We start from the raw sequence: 17,580 nt of genomic DNA, 5'->3' as shown, positions 1-17,580 counted from the left end.
AGACGGAGGCGCAGACTGGAGAGGTGGAGACGCAAGCCTGGGAATGCTGGTAGAAGCTGGAAAAGACAAGGAGTGGATTCTCCCCCTGAGCGTCCAGAGGGAGCGTGCCCAGCCAACACCTTGATTTCAGACTTCTGGCCCCCAGAACTGTGAGAGAATAAATTTCTGGTGTTTTAGGTAACCAAGTTTGTGGTAGTTTGTTACAACAGCCCTGGGAGATTAATACAGTCCTTCAGTCCACAAGATCAGAGCCAGGACCTTGACCCCAATTCTCACTCAGGGCCCTTTATGCATTTGTCTATGAACAAAAACCAGAACCAACACTGGGTACCAATGAAGGTTTGGAGGCAGATTCTATGATCCCCTTTGACAGGCGAGACACTGAGAGGCCGAGGGCCCAGTTGTCACTTGCTCAGGTCACACACTCATGAGCAGGCGGGCTGGGATGTGTGAGCAAGGCTGTCTCCTTCGGGACATGCCGGCTCATTAGATTTACCAGTGCCTGCCTGGAAAAGTATTTAATGTGCTTTTTACAAGGCATTGATTTCAAGTTAATTAACTTGCAATTGAAAGTTATAGGTGGCATTAGAATTTATTAATAACATTGGAAATAAATCACCCTGGAATTCAATTAATTGAAAATCTCATGAAATTCTGTTTTTATAATCCATAAAAAAAAAGTCTGGAAGAGAAGTGTTCTAGAAACCTCTGGGGTGGTTGGAATTGCAGGTGTGGTATAGTTGGGGTGGGGGAGGGGGCCTTCTGTTCTTTCTGACTTGGATATCCATTGGCTCACCTGCCCACTGCCTCAGTCACTGCCTCCTGGGGTCTGGGAAGGAGTCCCTTTCCTGCTGTGAGTGTTCTGTCATTTGCCCAGTGACTCACTGTACAGCCTTTCAGTTCTCCACTTGCTCTGTACAAGGCCAGAGCTGGGAATTAGGGATGCAAATACAACCATTCCCATAGGAAGCTCACAGCCTAATGCAGGAGGCAGAGCCATGAGGGTACCTTTGGATCTTGGTAGATGATAACTGGGGCTGGGGGACCCCAATGGTATCTCAACTGTCTCTGGCTAGGGCTTGGGCTCAGAATTAGGCAGTTCCTGCCAATCCAGAGAATTGCCCTGCGGATCTTTGGGACACATCAAGGGCAGGGTGAGAAGGGTGTGTCCTCCAAATGCCTTTCCTGCCCAGCCTGGCGTGGGCCATACAGAGCCAAAGTCCAAGAGAGACCATTTCCAGTGCATTCTGGGAAGGGAGATGCTTGGTACCCTGGAATACTCTTGGGTGTAGACTCAGGGTCCCAAAGCCCCTGGGTGCCAAGCTAGTGTCTGATTAATTTTCAGCCTCACCCTGATCCCCTCCTGATCCAGGAAACAGATCACAATGTGTTCTCTTGAGTCCCAGGGTCGAAAGGGTGGAGCAGGAAATATGGGATCCTAAAGAAGCGCAGGTGGTTTGCAGCGGGCTGCTAACCCACCCAATGGCCCTGCAGAAGAAGGCCTGGTGAACTACTCCATAAAGATCACAGCCAAGAAAATCCTATGGAGCAGTTCTACTCTGTAACACATGGGATCACCATGAGTTGAAATCAACTCAGTGGCAATTCAGTTTTTTTGTTGCTGTTGTTATGGGAGAAAAAAACTGAAGATGTTAATAATTTCATTTTACTTTAATTTCAATGTTCATGGAAACAGCAGTCAAAAAATCAAATAACTTCTTGCATTGGGGAAATATGCCGCAAAATACCCCTTTAAAGTTTTAAAAAGCAAGATGACATTCTGATGACTAAGGTGCGCCTGACCCAGGTCATCATCTTTTCAATTGCATCATATGGATTAGAAAGCTGGGCAATGCAAAGGAAGACGGAAGAAGAACTGACGCCTTTGAATTGTGGTGTTGGTGAAGAATGTTGAATATACTGTGGACTGCCGAAAGAACAAACAAGTCAGTCTCAGAAGAAATACAAGCAGAATGCTCTTTACAAGCAAGGATGGTGGAACTTCAGCTCCCTTATTTTAGACATGTCATCAGAAAAGACCAACCCCAGAAAAGGACATTATGTCTGGTAAAGTAGAGGACCCACGAATACGAGGAAAACCCTCAATAAGGAAGATTGGCTCAACAGCCACAACAACGGACTCAAGCACACCAATGATCATGAAAATGACAAGGAACCAGGCAGCGCTTTGTTCTGTTATACACCTACTCCTCACTTAGGGACTATCTCGTTATCTGATATTTCAAATTTAAGACAATAGTAAAAAACTTACTATCAGACTATTTTGCGCCTTAACGACGTACATCTGGCAGTAACAAACATAGAGGTATGAGGCGAGAGTAACACTGGCTGTGATGGTTATGTGTCACCTTGGCTGGGCCATGATTCTCAGTGGCGTGGCAGTTATGTAATGATGTAATTTGTTAGTTATGTAATGATGTAGCCATCCTCCATTTTGTGATCTGATGTGGTCATCCTCCATTTTCTTGTAACACCAATTTTCTCATAACATCCTGGTCTTTGGAACCTACCATGTCGATAAGTAGGGAGTGGCTATATATAAGGTCGCCATGAGTTGAAGTCAACTCCTCAGCAACTGAAAACACTGGAGTCCCTGCGTGGCGCAAAGAGTTAATGTGCTCAACTGCCATCCAAAAGGTTAGAGGTTTGAGTCCACCCAGAGGTTCTCAGAAGAAAGGCCTAGTGATCTACTTCTTTTAAAAAATCAGCCATTGAAAACCCCCTAGAGTACAGTTCTACTCTGACACTCATAGGGTCAAAATGAATCAGAATTGGCTCCACAGCAACTGGCTTTATTTTATCATGATTCTTAGGAGGAACACCCGCTTGGGAGCTGGGAGTCCTGGACTGACTTTTTGACCAAGGCCACCCAGCATCTGCTTGCCCTCCACCCAAGGCAGAGACTTGTGCCTAGGCTGGTCTTCCTCCCACAGAGCTTCCTCAGGCCCCTTAACTCTCCCAGCCCCCCTCTTCCCACAGACACCAGCTCCCTCACAGCCCTGAGAGTGTCTGAGGCCCAAGTGAGCACGCGTGACCAGGCATTGTACGCCCCTCACTCTCAGCTCTGGCACCAGCTTCTCATCCTGGGCAATATCCAAAACAGTTCATGAGCAGTATAGCCTCCACCAGTCAGAACAAACACTGGAGCTGGCTCCTGAATTGTCACAGTCCTCAGAGAAGGGCGGGGATGCTGGTAGACACTTGGGAGGCTGGGGTCAGCAGCTCCTTACCAGCCAGTACGGGAGTGTTTCAATATTTTAACAAAAGGTTAGTTGCCCCAGTGGGTTCCATTGAAGGTCAGCCCAGCCCCTGTCCCCTCCACTCTGTGTCCACTACATCAGGGCACAGGCCAGCAGATACCTTCTGGCTGAAGGGCCCTGAATTTCTGCTTTGGCCGTTGGCTGGCTGCAGTGGAGCGGGCAGGGGTCCCTGGCTATAGGCCGAGGAGCTACATTCAGGTCCATACTCTGGGTTTACACCAACCCTGCCTAGTGACTGCGGCTGTTGCTATTCCCTCTGCCTAGAATCTTCTTCCCCCACATAGGTGTTCAGGGAGACCCTCGGGCCTTTCTCACCATGTGGATTGGGGGGATGCCCAGAGTCTGGGTCCTGTCTGAGTCCTGCAGTCCTTCAGTGCCTCGTACCAAGTGGGAGCTCAGCTGGATGGGGGAGGTGAGAGAGAGCCACGGAGCCAGAGAGCTCAGCCATAGGCCAGGGACCACGCCAGGGTCTTGGACTTAGCAAGGACTATAGCTGGACTCGAGGTCAGGACCTCACAGGAGAGAGCCTGGAAGGGAAGATGTTACCGTAGTGATGTTAGCCACTTCCCTACCACACACAGGCACGTACACTAGCACACACACACAAGCATGCAGACTTGTATGTGCACTCCTACATGCACACAGACTCACACATGCACCCACACGTGCACACTCTTGAGCACATTTGCACATGTACACGCATTTGCACACCCACTCACACACAGCAGGGCCTGGAGACAGTTGGGTTTGAGAAGACAACTTTGATCTGGACCCTGGGACAGTAGGAGAGAAGGTGTGTGCAGCACACAGTGGTGGGAGGGGGACACCGGGATGTTTCCCCGCATAGTGGAGGGAATCGAGAGCAGAGGAGACCTGGGACGTGGGGAGGAGCCAAGGTGTGGTGAGGTGAGCGGGTGGTGTTAATTGTCCCTCATTAAACCCCTGGGTGGCCCCACAGGTGGCCCCGGAGTAGGAGTGGGAGGTCTCACCTGCCCTCAGAGCTTGGCCTGGAGCCCACGCTGCACTGGGCTGACCTCTGAACCCACTTGCCCAGTGGAACGAGGGCAGGGCTGGAAGCCGTGCAGTGGGACGGTTGGACAGTGGGACTGGCCAGCTCCGTGACCTCCCAGCTGGGGCTCTGGGTGCTCGCTTCACCATCTGAGTCTTGGGGTGGGAACTGAACTTAGAAGTACTCGGTGGGGGGGGCCTCCATATGTGGCAGAAAGGCCCTCATGGTGCAGGACAGAACCAAAGACAAAATGGGCCCAGCCTGCTTCCTTGGGATGCAGGGGTCAGACAAGGTGATAGGTCTGAGAATTTTGCACAAACCCAGGTGCTATGCTCCAGCTGGGGCTGTAAGTGCTGGAATGCACTCAGGCCCTTCCCGACCTGCTCTCTCTCGTTTTCTGCAGGTATCGCGGGCCTCTACGTGGCCTGGGAGATGGCACCCATGAGCTGGACAAAAGCAAGGAGAAGCAGTCTGCCCAGACTTCCTGGGCTGGAGCCGTTCTGCAATGAGACAAGCAGGGGGAATGGGCCAAGATGCCAGGGACCAGGATGTAGAGTCCAGCTTTGGGGCCAGGACAAGAGAGCCACAGCAAATTCCGGAGCAAGGGAGCAAGGGAGGGGCAGTCAGGTCTACATTTCAGAAAAATCATTCTACAGCCAGATGGAGCAGAAAGATCAGACTGACCAGAGAGAACCCACCACATCTGCCTGTCCCTTACAGGTCAGTTCTTGCCCCCGCTCCCACCCCAGAAGCATCCAGGGTCTCCATAATCTGACAGTCCCTCTCTTAAGGTCCCGTCTCTGCCACCAGGTCTGGGAGAATTGAAGCCTACTGGTGTGTTTCATTCAGGGGTACAGGATATGGTTTGTCAGATGGTATTTGGTCTCTTTTAGAGGTAGTGCCCTTCTGCCTGGGTAATTATTGTGGGGCGTCACCCAGTGGAGGAGGGGCTCAGGGCAGGGTGTGGGGGCTGGAGAGAGCTGAGAACAAGGCCTGGAGAAAGAAAAGGGTCCTGTGCTTGGCTCCCCAGCCCTCCAGGGGAAGCCCCTACACCACTGCCTGGCCCTGCCCTTCTCCTCCCCTCCTGCACCCCTGAGTGTACACTCTCGGGTACACTCCTGCCCATGGGGCTTAACCATTGAACCTCCCTCCTTCATCCTCCAAGCCTTTGCAGATGCTGTTCCCCCTGCCTGGAATGGCCGGCCATTCCTCAGTAGCCGACTCCACTGACCCTAAGTCCTCGTCTCCTCCACAGTTCCTCCGTGGTCACTCCTTTTTGCAGCCGTGGCCATGTGGCCATCCCCCACTTGTCACAGTGGCCTGGATTTGTCTATATGTCACCCACTCTGCCACTATAGTTGGGCCCACAAGGGACGGCTCCCCTCAGTACCTTTGGGTCACTGTGGCCTGGCTCAGGGTCACTTTCAGAAGCTGTTGCTAAGTGTTCTTCCTAAGTACTCAGGTCAGCGTCCCATACAGCGTTCCTTTACCAAACAAACTGACACTCTGGGCCAGGCCCTGGGCTGGGGGGGAAGACAGAAACCAACCAGACCCCAACCTTGTCCTCAAGGAGCTGAGGGGGTGTCAACGGGAGCCAAGGATGTTCTGGGGAGACAACATGGGCCACAGAGCTGGTGCTCAGCCCCAAGGTTCCAGCTGGGAAGGTGGGATCCTGCAGTGGGGAGGGCTTCAGAGCACAGTGTGGATGAGGACAGCCCTCTCAGGGCCCCCTCATGGGAGGGATGGGGAAGCCCCACCAGGCCTTAAGTCGGGGACACAGCCTCCTGGAATCAGGCCTGCACAGAGCCCTGGGTAGCAAACCAAGGCTGGCGCTACAGCCGAGCCCCTCACTGATGGTTCGGGGAAAGAACCCAGGCACTGCATCCTGAATTGGACTCATGCCTGATTGATCTTTGGGACAAACGCCTGTGACATCTGAGACCCTCAGGTCCCCGAGGTACCAAAAGGGGCAAGAACGGTGCTACCTGGCATGTTGGCTGCAAATGCCCTCTGTGGACAAAGTGGGCCTGCTTGATTTTTATGTTTCTCTAAAGATGAAAGAGAGAGTGTCTCTCTGCATCTTGAATAAGGCAAGTTGGGAGCAGTAGACCCTTCCTCAGCTCAGCCCTGCAAGAGTGCATCACTTTACTCTGAGCCAAAGCCCTGACCATGGCCCTCCGCCCCACCTAGTCCCTGCATCTGGCTTCCTCTACTCGCCCCCTCACCGGCTCCGGCCACCCTGGCTTCCTGGCTGTTCCTTGAGCCTCTGGCGTAGGACTGTGGCTGTTGCTATTCCCTCTGCCTAGAATCTTCTTCCCCCACATAGGTGCTCAGCTTACCCCTCCAGCTGCAGTGTTTGTTCAAATATCACCTTCCCAATGGAGCCTTCCCCACCTCCCTATTTAAGGCACAACCACCAACCCTTAGTTTTTCCAAGACTTTTATTCCTTCTCGCCTGCCATATTGTTTGCTTTAAATATATATATTTATTGCCTGCTTTTACTTCTCCCACTGGAACTGTCAGCTCCACGGGTGGGGATTCTTGTCTCTTTTGGCTGCTGAGTATCCCTAGGGCCTAGAACAGGGCCTGGCTCAATAAAAGGTCTCAGGGAAGATTTGTTCAGTGAGCCAAAGAATGAAAGAATGACACATGCTTTCCTAACTCCTGTCCTGGGAAAGGAGCCCTGGTGGTGCAGTGGTTAAAGAGCTAGGCTGCTAAACAAGAGGTCAGCAGTTCAAACCCACCAGCCACTCCTTGGAAAACCCTGTGGGACAGTTCTACTCTGTCTTATAAGGTCACCATGGACTATGAGTTGAAATCCACTTGACGGCAATGGGTTTGAGTTTTTTGGGTCCTGGGAAAAGTAATCAAAGGGGTAAGGACCAACTCCCATTCAACACACACACACAGATGCCCAGCTGTTCCGGCTAAGGTTTTAGGCAACACTCTCCCCTTACCCTGGGTCTCCCCAGCCCTTGAGTGAGCCTTGCCAGCTCAGGCCCAGGGCGGTGTGGCTGGAAGAGGAGTCCCATCAAAGAAGACTCTGTCTCATGTACTTTGGACATGTTATCAGGAAGGGACCAGTCCCTGGAGAATGACATCATGCTTGGTAAAGTAAAAGGTCATCAAAAAAGAGGAAGACCCTTAAGGAGATGGATTGACACAGTGGCTGCAACAATGGGCTCAAACATAGCAATGATTGTGAGGATGGTGCAGGGCCGGGCAGTGTTTCTTCCTATTGTACATAGATTCTCCATGAGTCGGAACTGACTCTACGGCACCTAACAGCAACAGGGTAGAACTGCTCTGTGAAGTTTTAAGGCTGTGACCTTTCAAAAGCAGATTGCCAGGCCCTTCTTCAGAGGCACATCCGGGTGGGTTTGAACTGCCAATCTCTTGTTTAGTAGTTGAGCTCTTAACCATTTGTGCCACTGGGTCACCACAGCTGTGGTTGCCATGAGTTGGAATAGACTCCAGCGGCAACTGGTAACATCCATTTACCCACCAGATATCCAGCTCCCAGCAGGGGTGTAGCTCTGGTTTACTGGTGGGTCCTGGGCACATAAGCACATAGCAGACACTTAATACATTTAAATGATGGTCACGGGTGACTCAGCAGTGCTCTGGGACTCAGAGTTGCCCGTGAGGCTCCCGACTAGAGCATGTGGCTCCCCTGGGGCACCAAACCAAAAAAAAAAACAACGAACCCATTTGTCCTTGAGTCAATTCCAACTCATAGCAACCCAACAAGACAGAATAGAATTGCCCCCTAGGGCTTCCAAGGAGCAGCTGGTGGATTCAAACTGCTGACCCTTGAGTTAGCAGGCAAGCTCTTAACCACTGAGTCACCAGCGCTTCACGCTGGGGCAGGGAGGAGAAAATGTCCCTGACCCTAGGCCTGGGCAGGGGGGTGGGGGGTGGGGTCCTTCTGCCCAGGGCCCTGAGGCCTCCCCCACTTTGCACTCCTTCTGCAGTCTGCCTTGCAGAGCTAGGGGCTGGGCCCACCCTAGATGTGGCCCTGCTGGGCGGGGGGCCTCTGAGGAAGCTGTATAGGCTTTCCTCACTCTTGCAGCCACCTCCCTCCCTGGGGTCCCGCCTCTGAAGCCTTGTGGTGGCCTTGGCTCTCGGGAGTCCCCACCTGGGTTCTCTTGAGGTTCAAAAGGATGCAGGGCAGCCCACCACCACACACACAGTCGCCACTGACACATGACGCCACAGCCCACAGTGGGGAAAGCACCTTTATTGTTAGAGTGTTACCTGCCTGTGACGGCCTGCCCCCGCCGTCGAGAAAGAGTGGCCGAGGGCAGGCCTGCCTCAGGGAGGAGCAGCTGAGGCCCTGTGGGACCAGCCCAGAGCCTCACACAAGCACCAAGGGCCCAGAGACGAGTTGCCCCTGCTGTGAGGGGACACGTGCCAGGGGCACTAGCACCTTTGAGTTGGCTGCCATTGCAGAGTCCTGGGTCTTGGCCAGAGAGAGAGGAGCACTGGCGGGGGCTGGGTCACAAGGAGACCGTGGCCTGAGAGGGGCCTTGAGGGATGTGGTCTGGGCTGCTAAAGAGGCAGTGGGGCAGGCCGCCTGTGCGCCCACAGCCTGAGGGGCAGGAGCTTTCTCCCTGGCAGAGCCTGGGTTCTGAACAGCTTCCCTTTTTCTGGGTTGTCTAGGGGACGTTAGACTTGCTGAGTAACAGGGGTCCCTACAGATTTCCCAGACGCTGGGGGTGGGCAGGAGGCTGCACCCCCTGACATCACTCTTTAGGATGCACATTCTCATTAAATCCTCCTTCCTTCAGGCTCAGAGAGGGGTGGGTGTGGCAGGGCCTGGCTGCAGCCTCAGGTGGGCGGGTTCACTGAGGCTGAGAGGCGGCCAAGTTTGATGTCAACCTGGTTCTGGCCCTTGCACCCACAGGGCTCCTGTCACATGCTTCCGAGTCCATGGGACTGTTGTGGGTTCATTCAGGGTCTCCCTGGCCTCAGAGAGTAGCTACAGGCCAGGCCAGGCCGCCCCCAGCCCATGCAGCAGACACGGGGGAAGGTGGCTGAGAAACGGGGGCTTCCTGCTGGCTGGAGGGGAGCGCCTGCCCTGCGCCCTCCCTGTCTGAGTTTCCTCATCAGAGGAGGGAGCTGGCAGGCTAGAGAGAACACTGGAGCTGAGAAGCCTGGGTTCAAAGCCTGACCTGGGTGTGGGCAGGTTATTTACACTCTCGGAGCCCATTTCCCTCTGCGCAAAGTGGGGACAGTAAGCCTACCTCCTAAGGATTAAATGAGACAAGGTACATAAAGCTCCTCGCACAGGGCCCCAGACATAGCAGGGGCCCAATAAAAGAGTATGATTATTTCCATGTCTATCTCCCAGCCCACCCAGACTCCGTCTCCAGGGTGGGGGAGGGCAGGAGCAAGGGAGGGCCTGCCAAGGGTGCTGATCCTCTCCAGACCCTGCCCCTGGAGGTGCCATCTGTTCTCAAGGCCCCCAGGCCCTGGGAGCCAGTGTCCCTCACAACTGTTCATGCTCAGAGCCTGGCCTGCCCCACTCAGAGTTTCTTCAGCAACCATCAGCGGCACAGGCTCTAGGGCTGGGTCTCCGACCAGGGCTGGGGTTGTCCTGGAGAGCTGGGCTCTTACTTCCGCCCGCTGGCATGGCCAGCGCTCTTCTGCCCAGGAGCCGGGCCAAGCAGGGCAGCAAGAGCACCATCAGCTGGGGGACCACCTCGCTTCATCTTGAGGTTGGCTCTTAGAGCAGCATCCTGGCCGGAGCCCCCCTCTGGGGAAGCCAGGGAATCTGGAAAGAGAACAGGAGGGCGGGCTTGGCACAAGGCCTTGGGAACACTCGGAGGAGTTTTTGTTTCCAGACCTTGGCCAGAGAAAGAGACCCTGCGCCTGCGTGGACAGGGCAAAGCAGCAGAGGGCTTTTGGCTCCTTGCACACTCATTCATTCACCCATCTATCCATTCGTTTGCTCATTCATATATTCATCCAATTATTCACCCATTCATTCACTCATTCTCCTATTCACTCATCCACTCATTCATCTGTTCTTCATTCATGGAGCCCTGATGGTGCAGTGGTTCAGAGCTGGCTCCTCATGTACTCATTCATTCACCCATCCATCCTTTTACTGACCCATCCATTCATTCATTCATTCACAGAGCCCTGGTGGTGCAGTGGTTAAAAGCTTGGCAGCAGGGGGTTTTCGGCTCCTTGCACACTCATACATCCACCCATCCATCCATCTATCCATTCACCCATTCATTCGTTCATACATTCTTCAACAAATGTTGATCTCAAGAAAGGTGTCCGTCACCACACTGACAAGGGGGCTCCCAGCCTGCCACAAGAGACATGGAAACAGCACTGCACACTATACCGAAGTCTCTGCAGACCACTGTGAGGACAGAGAGGAGAAGCTCAGGAAGGGCTCCTGAGAAACAGGCCTTTGAAGCAGGCTTGGAGTATGAGTCAGGGTTCACCAGCAGAGGGACCGGCAGAAGGACAAAGGCAGGGAGGTGGGAAGGAGCCTGGGATGTTTGGGTGGTAGCTTTGTGTCACTGGCATAGGGCTGTGCTTGGGAGAAACTTGTGGAATTCAGCTGGTGAGCCTGGAAGCCGTCCATGGGCAGCAGGGAGCCGCTGGGGAGGGTCTTTAAGCAGGGGAAGGACATGGTCAGGTTGGGGTTTGGTGAAGGCCATCTGGCAGTTGAATGGAAGGCACTGAGGTAGGGAGACCAGCATACCCCAGGAGCAGTGGTGGGGGAGGGAGACTCCCAGTTAGGTGGGCAGGCTGTACCCGCCTGTCCTCAGGCCCTTGGCACTCACCATGGATACCAATCATGTGCTCCAGGATAAGCACTCTCTCCGCCAGGATCTTCAGGGCCTCCCGCAGCTGCTGCACCCCCTCGCCCTGGCAGGTGGGGAATGGGCGTGTCAGGGCCAGCTTCAGGATGGAGTCGGGCCATCCTGCTACCCTGTCCGTGCCCTCCCAGCCCTCCCCCACCTCCTCGCACCTGTCACCATCGTCACTACAAACAGCCTTCACTTACTGCACACCTAGTATGTGCCAGGCCCTGTGAGGTCTGGATTGGAATCCTGTTCACAAACAAGGAGCCTGAAGCACAGAGAGAATAACCAACATCCCTGTGGACACACAGCCTGCAAGTGGCTGACCTGGGCTTCAAGCTCAGACCTGCTGGCCTCGAGCCTGGGCTTTTCCTTCTACCTTGGCTGTCTGCTGCTTCCCATGCACCCCCTTCTTTTCAGAAGACACCATAACAGGGGTGGAGCACAGAGTACAGGGCCCTGAAGGTGGTGTTTCGCCCACATCCATTCACGCACCCATTCATTCACCCATTCAAGCAAACCCTGCAGAACAGGCCCAGGGCAGGCTGCATGTGGCCACACCAGACGAGAGAGAGGAGGGGGGCTGACACTCCTCAGAGCTTAGGCAGGAAGGTGTGGTGATCAAGGCTATGTTTCAGGGGCCCGGTCTACACATGAATGAGCAAAGACAAGATCCTGATTTATTGAGAAAATAGATGTCAAAGCCACTTTGTAAGGAAAATTGGTGGTGAAAAGACCAGGCCACTGTCCCTGACCAGCCCAGCCCCAGCCATCAGCTGCCTTTGCCTGATATGACATGTCAGACCTGTCAGGTTGAGCTTAATTAAGCTTAAAACAAAACCAAAAACCAAAGAAAACCAAAAAGCATCCTACTGAGTTGTAAAAGAGATGTCTTCTATTGTGGGTTGAATCGTATACACCAAGAGGTAACGTTGAAGTCTTAACCCTTGGTACTTGTGAATGCGAAGTCGTTTGGAAATAGAGTCTTTGAAGATGTTATCAGTTAATATGAGGCTATACTGGAGCAGGGTGGGTCCTAATCCTATATGACTGGTGTCCTCGTAAAAGAGAAGAAGAGACACAGACACACAGAGGGAAGATGAAGGCAGAAATCAGAACGCCAGGGATTGCTGGCCATTGCTAGAAGCTAGGAGGGAGGCAGGGAACAGATTCATCCTCAGGGTTCTCAGAAGGAATCAACATGGCCGACACCTGATCTCGGACTCCCAGCCCCCAGAGCTGTGAGGCAATAAATGTCTGATCTTATAAACCACCCAGTGTGTGGTACTTTGTCATGTCAGCCCTAGAAAACTCATGCACACACTGAATTGCCCCCACTCCCAGGGCTGAAGACATACGTTACCTCTGTGGCCTTCTCCCCTTCTTCCCCCTTCACACCAGGCTCTCCCTAGGAAGTGAAATCATGGGTCACCAGCCTGTGTGGGTATGGGGGACCCTCTCCACCCTCTTCAGTGTCTCAGACAGACCTCTGGGGCCTGCCAGGGAGTCAGGGGCACTATGGGCAGGCAGGGTCTGGGGACTGGATGCTGGGGGCCCTGGGCCTTGACAGCCACACCCAGGTGGGGGTGGACTCCTGACCTGGGCTGCAGTCTCAGGGCACCCTCTGCACAGCCTGGCATGGAGAGGTGTCTACGGTCAACTTTAGGTGCTTAATTCTGCTCACAGGGTAGGGAGGGTCCAGGCTTGGAACTTGCAGGCTCAGGTCTCAGCTCTTTAGAGAATAAGCCCCCTGCCTCTCAGGGTGCCTTTTCTGCCTCTAAAATGGAGCCGGTAATACTAGAGCCCTGGTAATGCAATGGTTAAGTACTCAGCTGTTAACTGAAAGATCAACACTTCGAATCCACCAGCTGCTCTGTGGGAGAAAAGATGTGGCAATGTGCTCCCATAAAGATTACAGCCTAGGAAACTCTGTGGGGGCAGTTCTACTCTGTCCTATAGGGTTCCTATAAGTCAGAACCAACTCAACAGCACCCAATATCAGCCTCATAGTAACATCTCTGTGGCCACGCTACTGCGTGGCCTTGAGCAAGTTACTTCACCTAGCTGCGCTTCGGTTTCCTCATCTCTAAAATGGGAGTAATAATAGAACCTGCTGCACAGTTATTAGGAAGATTAAGTAAATCAACATTTATAACGAGTTTAGAGTAGAACCTGGCACCCAGAGCTGCGATGAAGGTGTTCACCACTGTTGTTATCTGTTACCAGGCAGAAACACAGGAGGCATGGCTTTGGAGCTGACACACTGAAGTTTAAATCCTGGCTGTGCCATTGCCCAGCTGTGTGGCTGTGTGACCTTGGGAAAGTTGCTTAACCTCTCTGGGCCTTAGGCACCAGTTCTGGCAAAGTGGGATAACGAGGCACCATCTCCATGGGTTGCTCTGAAACTTAAACTATAGGTGGCAGAGTGTCTCTATGGTGGCCAGCACATAGCTAGCTCCTCCTCCCCTGCCCTATGCCTCCTACATAAGGCAGCAGGCTAGGACACCTTGGCCACGGAGACCGGAGCTGAGATTCATAAAGTCTTGCTTCTAAGAAGGGCAATTACAGGCCAGCTTTTCTAAGTCTCTTACTTCCGGGAGGTGCAAAGAAGGGAAGAGGCTTTCCAGGTTACACAGAGCATTGATTCCAGGGCCTAAGGTCACAAAGCACTTTAACCCAGGGGCCAGGGCACACAGGACATTGACCCAGGGACCCAAGTCACACAGGACACTGACCCAGGGGCCCAGGTCACACAGGACATTGACCCAGGGGCTCAGGTCACCTAGGACATTGACCCAGGAGCTCAGGATCACACACAGAGTTGCCCCAGGGGCCCAGACTCCCTAGAGGAGACCACAGGACTCTCATCCAAGCCCCCTGATCTCCTCAGCATCCCTAAAAAGGGGAGACTATATCAGCCTTTTCTTAAACACCCCGACTGAGGCCCCCTCCCAAGGTCACCCCTTCTCAGTTTGGGCAGCTTGGACTGCACCCAGGTTGCCCCTATCCCTTCCTCTGCCCATCTTGGTTGGGTGGAAAAGGCCAAGCTTGGGAAAGCTCTGGGGCTGCCAAAGACAAGCTCCCACTCGGCGCCCTGGGCCCCCGTCAGTGCCCTGGGCCCCCGTCAGAGTCCGCTGCCCCACAGAGGGTGTGGCCCTGGGTTTGCAGGTTCATCCCCACAGACCCACACTTACAGATGGCCCCGTCATGCCCTGCTCTCCGGTCAGGCCATGCAGAAAACCAAACAAAGCTGGTCAGTCCCTCCCCACCCACACCCAACTCCTTGGCCCCCTTCTCACAGAGCTCCAGGGCTGAAAGGCAGGATAAGGAGAGGATGGTATGGAGGAAATCCAGACTTGGGGGTAATGGGGGAAGCTGAGGGGAGCTCCAGGTCCTGGAGCACCCTTTACTGGCTGGTGTTGGTCTTGGGCCTAGCTGAGCCTTCAGTCTTCTCATCTGTGAAATGGGGCAACACCAAGTTCAGCTACCACAGGGAGAAGGCAGAAGACTAGCAAAGCATGCATCCTTCAGCATTGCAGAGAAGGACCCTGGGAGAACAAGTGATACCATTAAGGGCAATCACAATGGCCCCCTGCGTGGCATCCCCTCTGGAGTGGTGGCCAGCCCAGAGGGTACTCAGGGCTCTGGAACTGTGTGTCCCACTGCCCGCCAACATCTCCACTCAGCTCACCAGAGGCACCCCACTCCACCTGTCCAAAGCGGGACTCTTGGTTTCCCCAAGTTCTGCCCCTCTGTCTTCCCTTCTCAGGAAATGGCTCCAGGGTCCTTTCAACTGCTCGAGGCAGACACCTGGTAGCTAACCTAGCGCTTCCCTTTCCGTCACCCCTAAATTCATTCTGTCTGTCCATTCACTCACTGCACTGGGAAAATCTGCTGCAAAAGACCTCTTTAAAGTGTTAAAAAGCAAAGATGTCACCTTGAAGACTAAGGTACGCCTGACCCTAGCCATGGTATTTCCAACCGCCTCATATGCATGCAAAAGCGGGACAATGAATGAGGAAGGCCAAAGAAGAATTGACGCCTTTGAATTGTGGAGCTGGTGAAGAATATCGGATATACCATGGACTATCAATAGAATGATCAAATCTGTCTTGGAAGAAGTATAGTCAGAATGCTCCTTAGAAGCAAGGATGGCAAGGCTCAAATACTTTGGACATCTTATCAGGAGGGACTAGTCCCTGGAGAAAGACATCATGCTTGGTAAAGTAGGTCAGCAAAAAAGAGGAAGACCCTCAAGAAGATGGACCGACACAGTGGCTGCAACAATGGGCTCAAGCATAACAATGATTGTGAGGACACGCAGGACCGGGCAGTGTTTCATTCTTTTGTACATAGGGTCGCTATGAGTCGGAAGCGACTCAACGGTGCCTAACAACAACAACAACAAAAACTACAACATTCACTTTTCCATTTCTACCAAAAAAACAAAAAACAAACCCACTGCCATCGAGTTGATTCTGACTCAGCAATCCTATACCCATTGCCATCAAGTGGAAGCTGACTCATGGTGACCCTACAGGACAGGGCGGAACTGCCCCAGAGAGTTTCCAAGGAGCGCCTGGTGGATTCGACTGCCGACTTTTTTGGTTAGCAGCCATAGCACTTAACCACTACGCCACCACGGTTTCCAGGAATCCTATAGGACAGGGTAAAACTGCCCCCATAGGGTTTCCAAGGCTAAAAAATCTTTACAGAAGCAGACTGTCACATCTTTCTCCTGAGGAGAGACTGGTGGGTTCGAACCGACGACCTTTCAGTTAGCAGCCAAGTGCTTTAACAGTGCGCCACCAGGGCTCCCTCCATTTCTACCACTACCACCATCTCCCTCCCCGTGGCCTCCTCCTGGTCTCCCTGCCTTACACCCCTCCACCACCATCTTCATTCCTCCAGAAGAGCCAGAGAGGCCTTTTGAAGATGTAAACGCCATCATGGAACCTCCCTCCCTGCAGCTCAATGAGTTCCAGGTCCACTTTGACAAAAGTTCACACTTCCACCCCTCTCCTCACACTCCTTGACCTCATCCCGGAGGTCCCCCCACCCCTAGCCTGGCACCCACCTCTCCAACCACCCCCCCGCTCCCCGCCACAAAGCCTGAGCTCCAGGAAGGGGCTCTGTCCAGCCTGATGAGGACCACATGAGGGCTGCCAGGAGGGCCACCCCCTTTCTGCCTCCCTGCTCCGCGGAGTCATCTGGTACCTCTCTGCTGTGAGCGTGAGCCCCCTGGCTCCCCCAGGAGACCTGCTGCACAGGCACGGCCACCCGGCATCTCGCCTCTCTTTTGACCTCTGTAACAATCTCATTCTTTGGGTCTCAGTTAACTCATCCATGAAATGGAACTGAAGCTAATCATTCCTCAAACAGCCTGGTACAGGGAGAATAGGCAGCAAAGCGGTACTGCTGTTAAGAAAACCAGAATCTGGCCAGATGGGTTGGGGCTGGTGGCTGCTTCCTTCCTGAGACACCCATGGTGGTAAGAAGTCTGGATTCACCTTTCTTGGGGAGGCAGTGCCCTCCTGGCCCCCATCCCTCCTGGATAGAAATGGGAAAGTTCTTACCTGGGATCCAGGAGCACCTGGGGGTCCTGGGGGACCGTGCGGTCCAGGGGGACCTGTCGGCGGAGTTGCAGATGGTCAGCCAGGGCCAGAGAAGCCGGCTACTGCCATCAGCTCTGAAGGCACACACTCCCCACCCTCCTACCCCAGCCCCTGCCCTGCGTCTGTCTCCCATGGGTGACAAAGGTTTGTTGAATGAATGGTGGGGAGCTGGAGAGGTACATCGTCCCCACCTCCACCCTGACTCCTCATGTGAGCAGCCCCCTGGGCATCCCTCCTGGGACTCAGACCCCTCGCAGCCCCCATACCTCAACCTGCCCCTCCTCCCAGGGCCTCACCTGTGGGTTGCCCCAAGCCTAAGACCTGGGAGGCCGGGGGGATGGGAGGTGTCAACCCAGCCTCTCCCCTCCCATCTCAACCAGTCAGTCCCCTGATAAATCTGCACCTCTTGGAAACTTGGACCCCTCAGAGGCCACCCACCTTGCCTGGGTCACGATAGCAGGTCCTGACATCACCCTCATGTGGGCACCCAGAGTCAGCTTTCAGCCATGCAAATCTAGCCAGGTCCCTCTCAGGGCTCCTGAAACCCTCAGCCTGGCCCCTCCCCATGCTCATCTCCCCAAATGCCCCACTGCAAAGTTCCTCTGCCGTGTCTTTGCCAGTGCTGTTTCCTCCACCTGGAAGGCCCTTCCCTCTCCCCCCACCTTCCCCAGCAAGCCCTTGCTTACTAGCTTTAGGGTGAGCATCCTCCTCCAGGAAGCCTTCTGGCACCTACCCCACCAGCCACCACCCATGCCCCTGTTGGTTTGTATGTCTATCTCCACCAGGGGCCAGGGAGCATCAGAGGGGCAGGCTGGGTCTGAGGTGGACGGGGGTTGATGCTGTG

At 53.9% G+C, this 17,580-nt stretch overlaps 1 protein-coding gene across 2 annotated transcripts in view; it reads right to left on the bottom strand.

The window, feature by feature from the left end:
- Window positions 1-8,389: 8,389 nt before the first annotated feature.
- The window catches only part of COL26A1 (collagen type XXVI alpha 1 chain), a 248,177-nt gene continuing 238,986 nt past the window's right edge, over window positions 8,390-17,580 (bottom strand). For both annotated transcript variants that reach the window (XM_064295896.1, XM_064295897.1), the window contains exons 9-12: window positions 16,698-16,750; window positions 12,485-12,529; window positions 11,101-11,185; window positions 8,390-10,067 (exon numbers count right to left, since the gene is read on the bottom strand). In XM_064295896.1, the coding sequence (XP_064151966.1) occupies window positions 9,907-10,067; window positions 11,101-11,185; window positions 12,485-12,529; window positions 16,698-16,750 (344 nt within the window). In that variant the 3' untranslated portion in view covers window positions 8,390-9,906. The remainder of the gene's footprint in view (window positions 10,068-11,100; window positions 11,186-12,484; window positions 12,530-16,697; window positions 16,751-17,580) is intronic.

Source organism: Loxodonta africana, chromosome 12 (genome assembly GCF_030014295.1).
Source record: "Loxodonta africana isolate mLoxAfr1 chromosome 12, mLoxAfr1.hap2, whole genome shotgun sequence".
In the NCBI taxonomy this organism is placed as follows: domain Eukaryota; kingdom Metazoa; phylum Chordata; class Mammalia; order Proboscidea; family Elephantidae; genus Loxodonta; species Loxodonta africana.
This window is presented reverse-complemented; position numbering and strand designations above follow the sequence as displayed.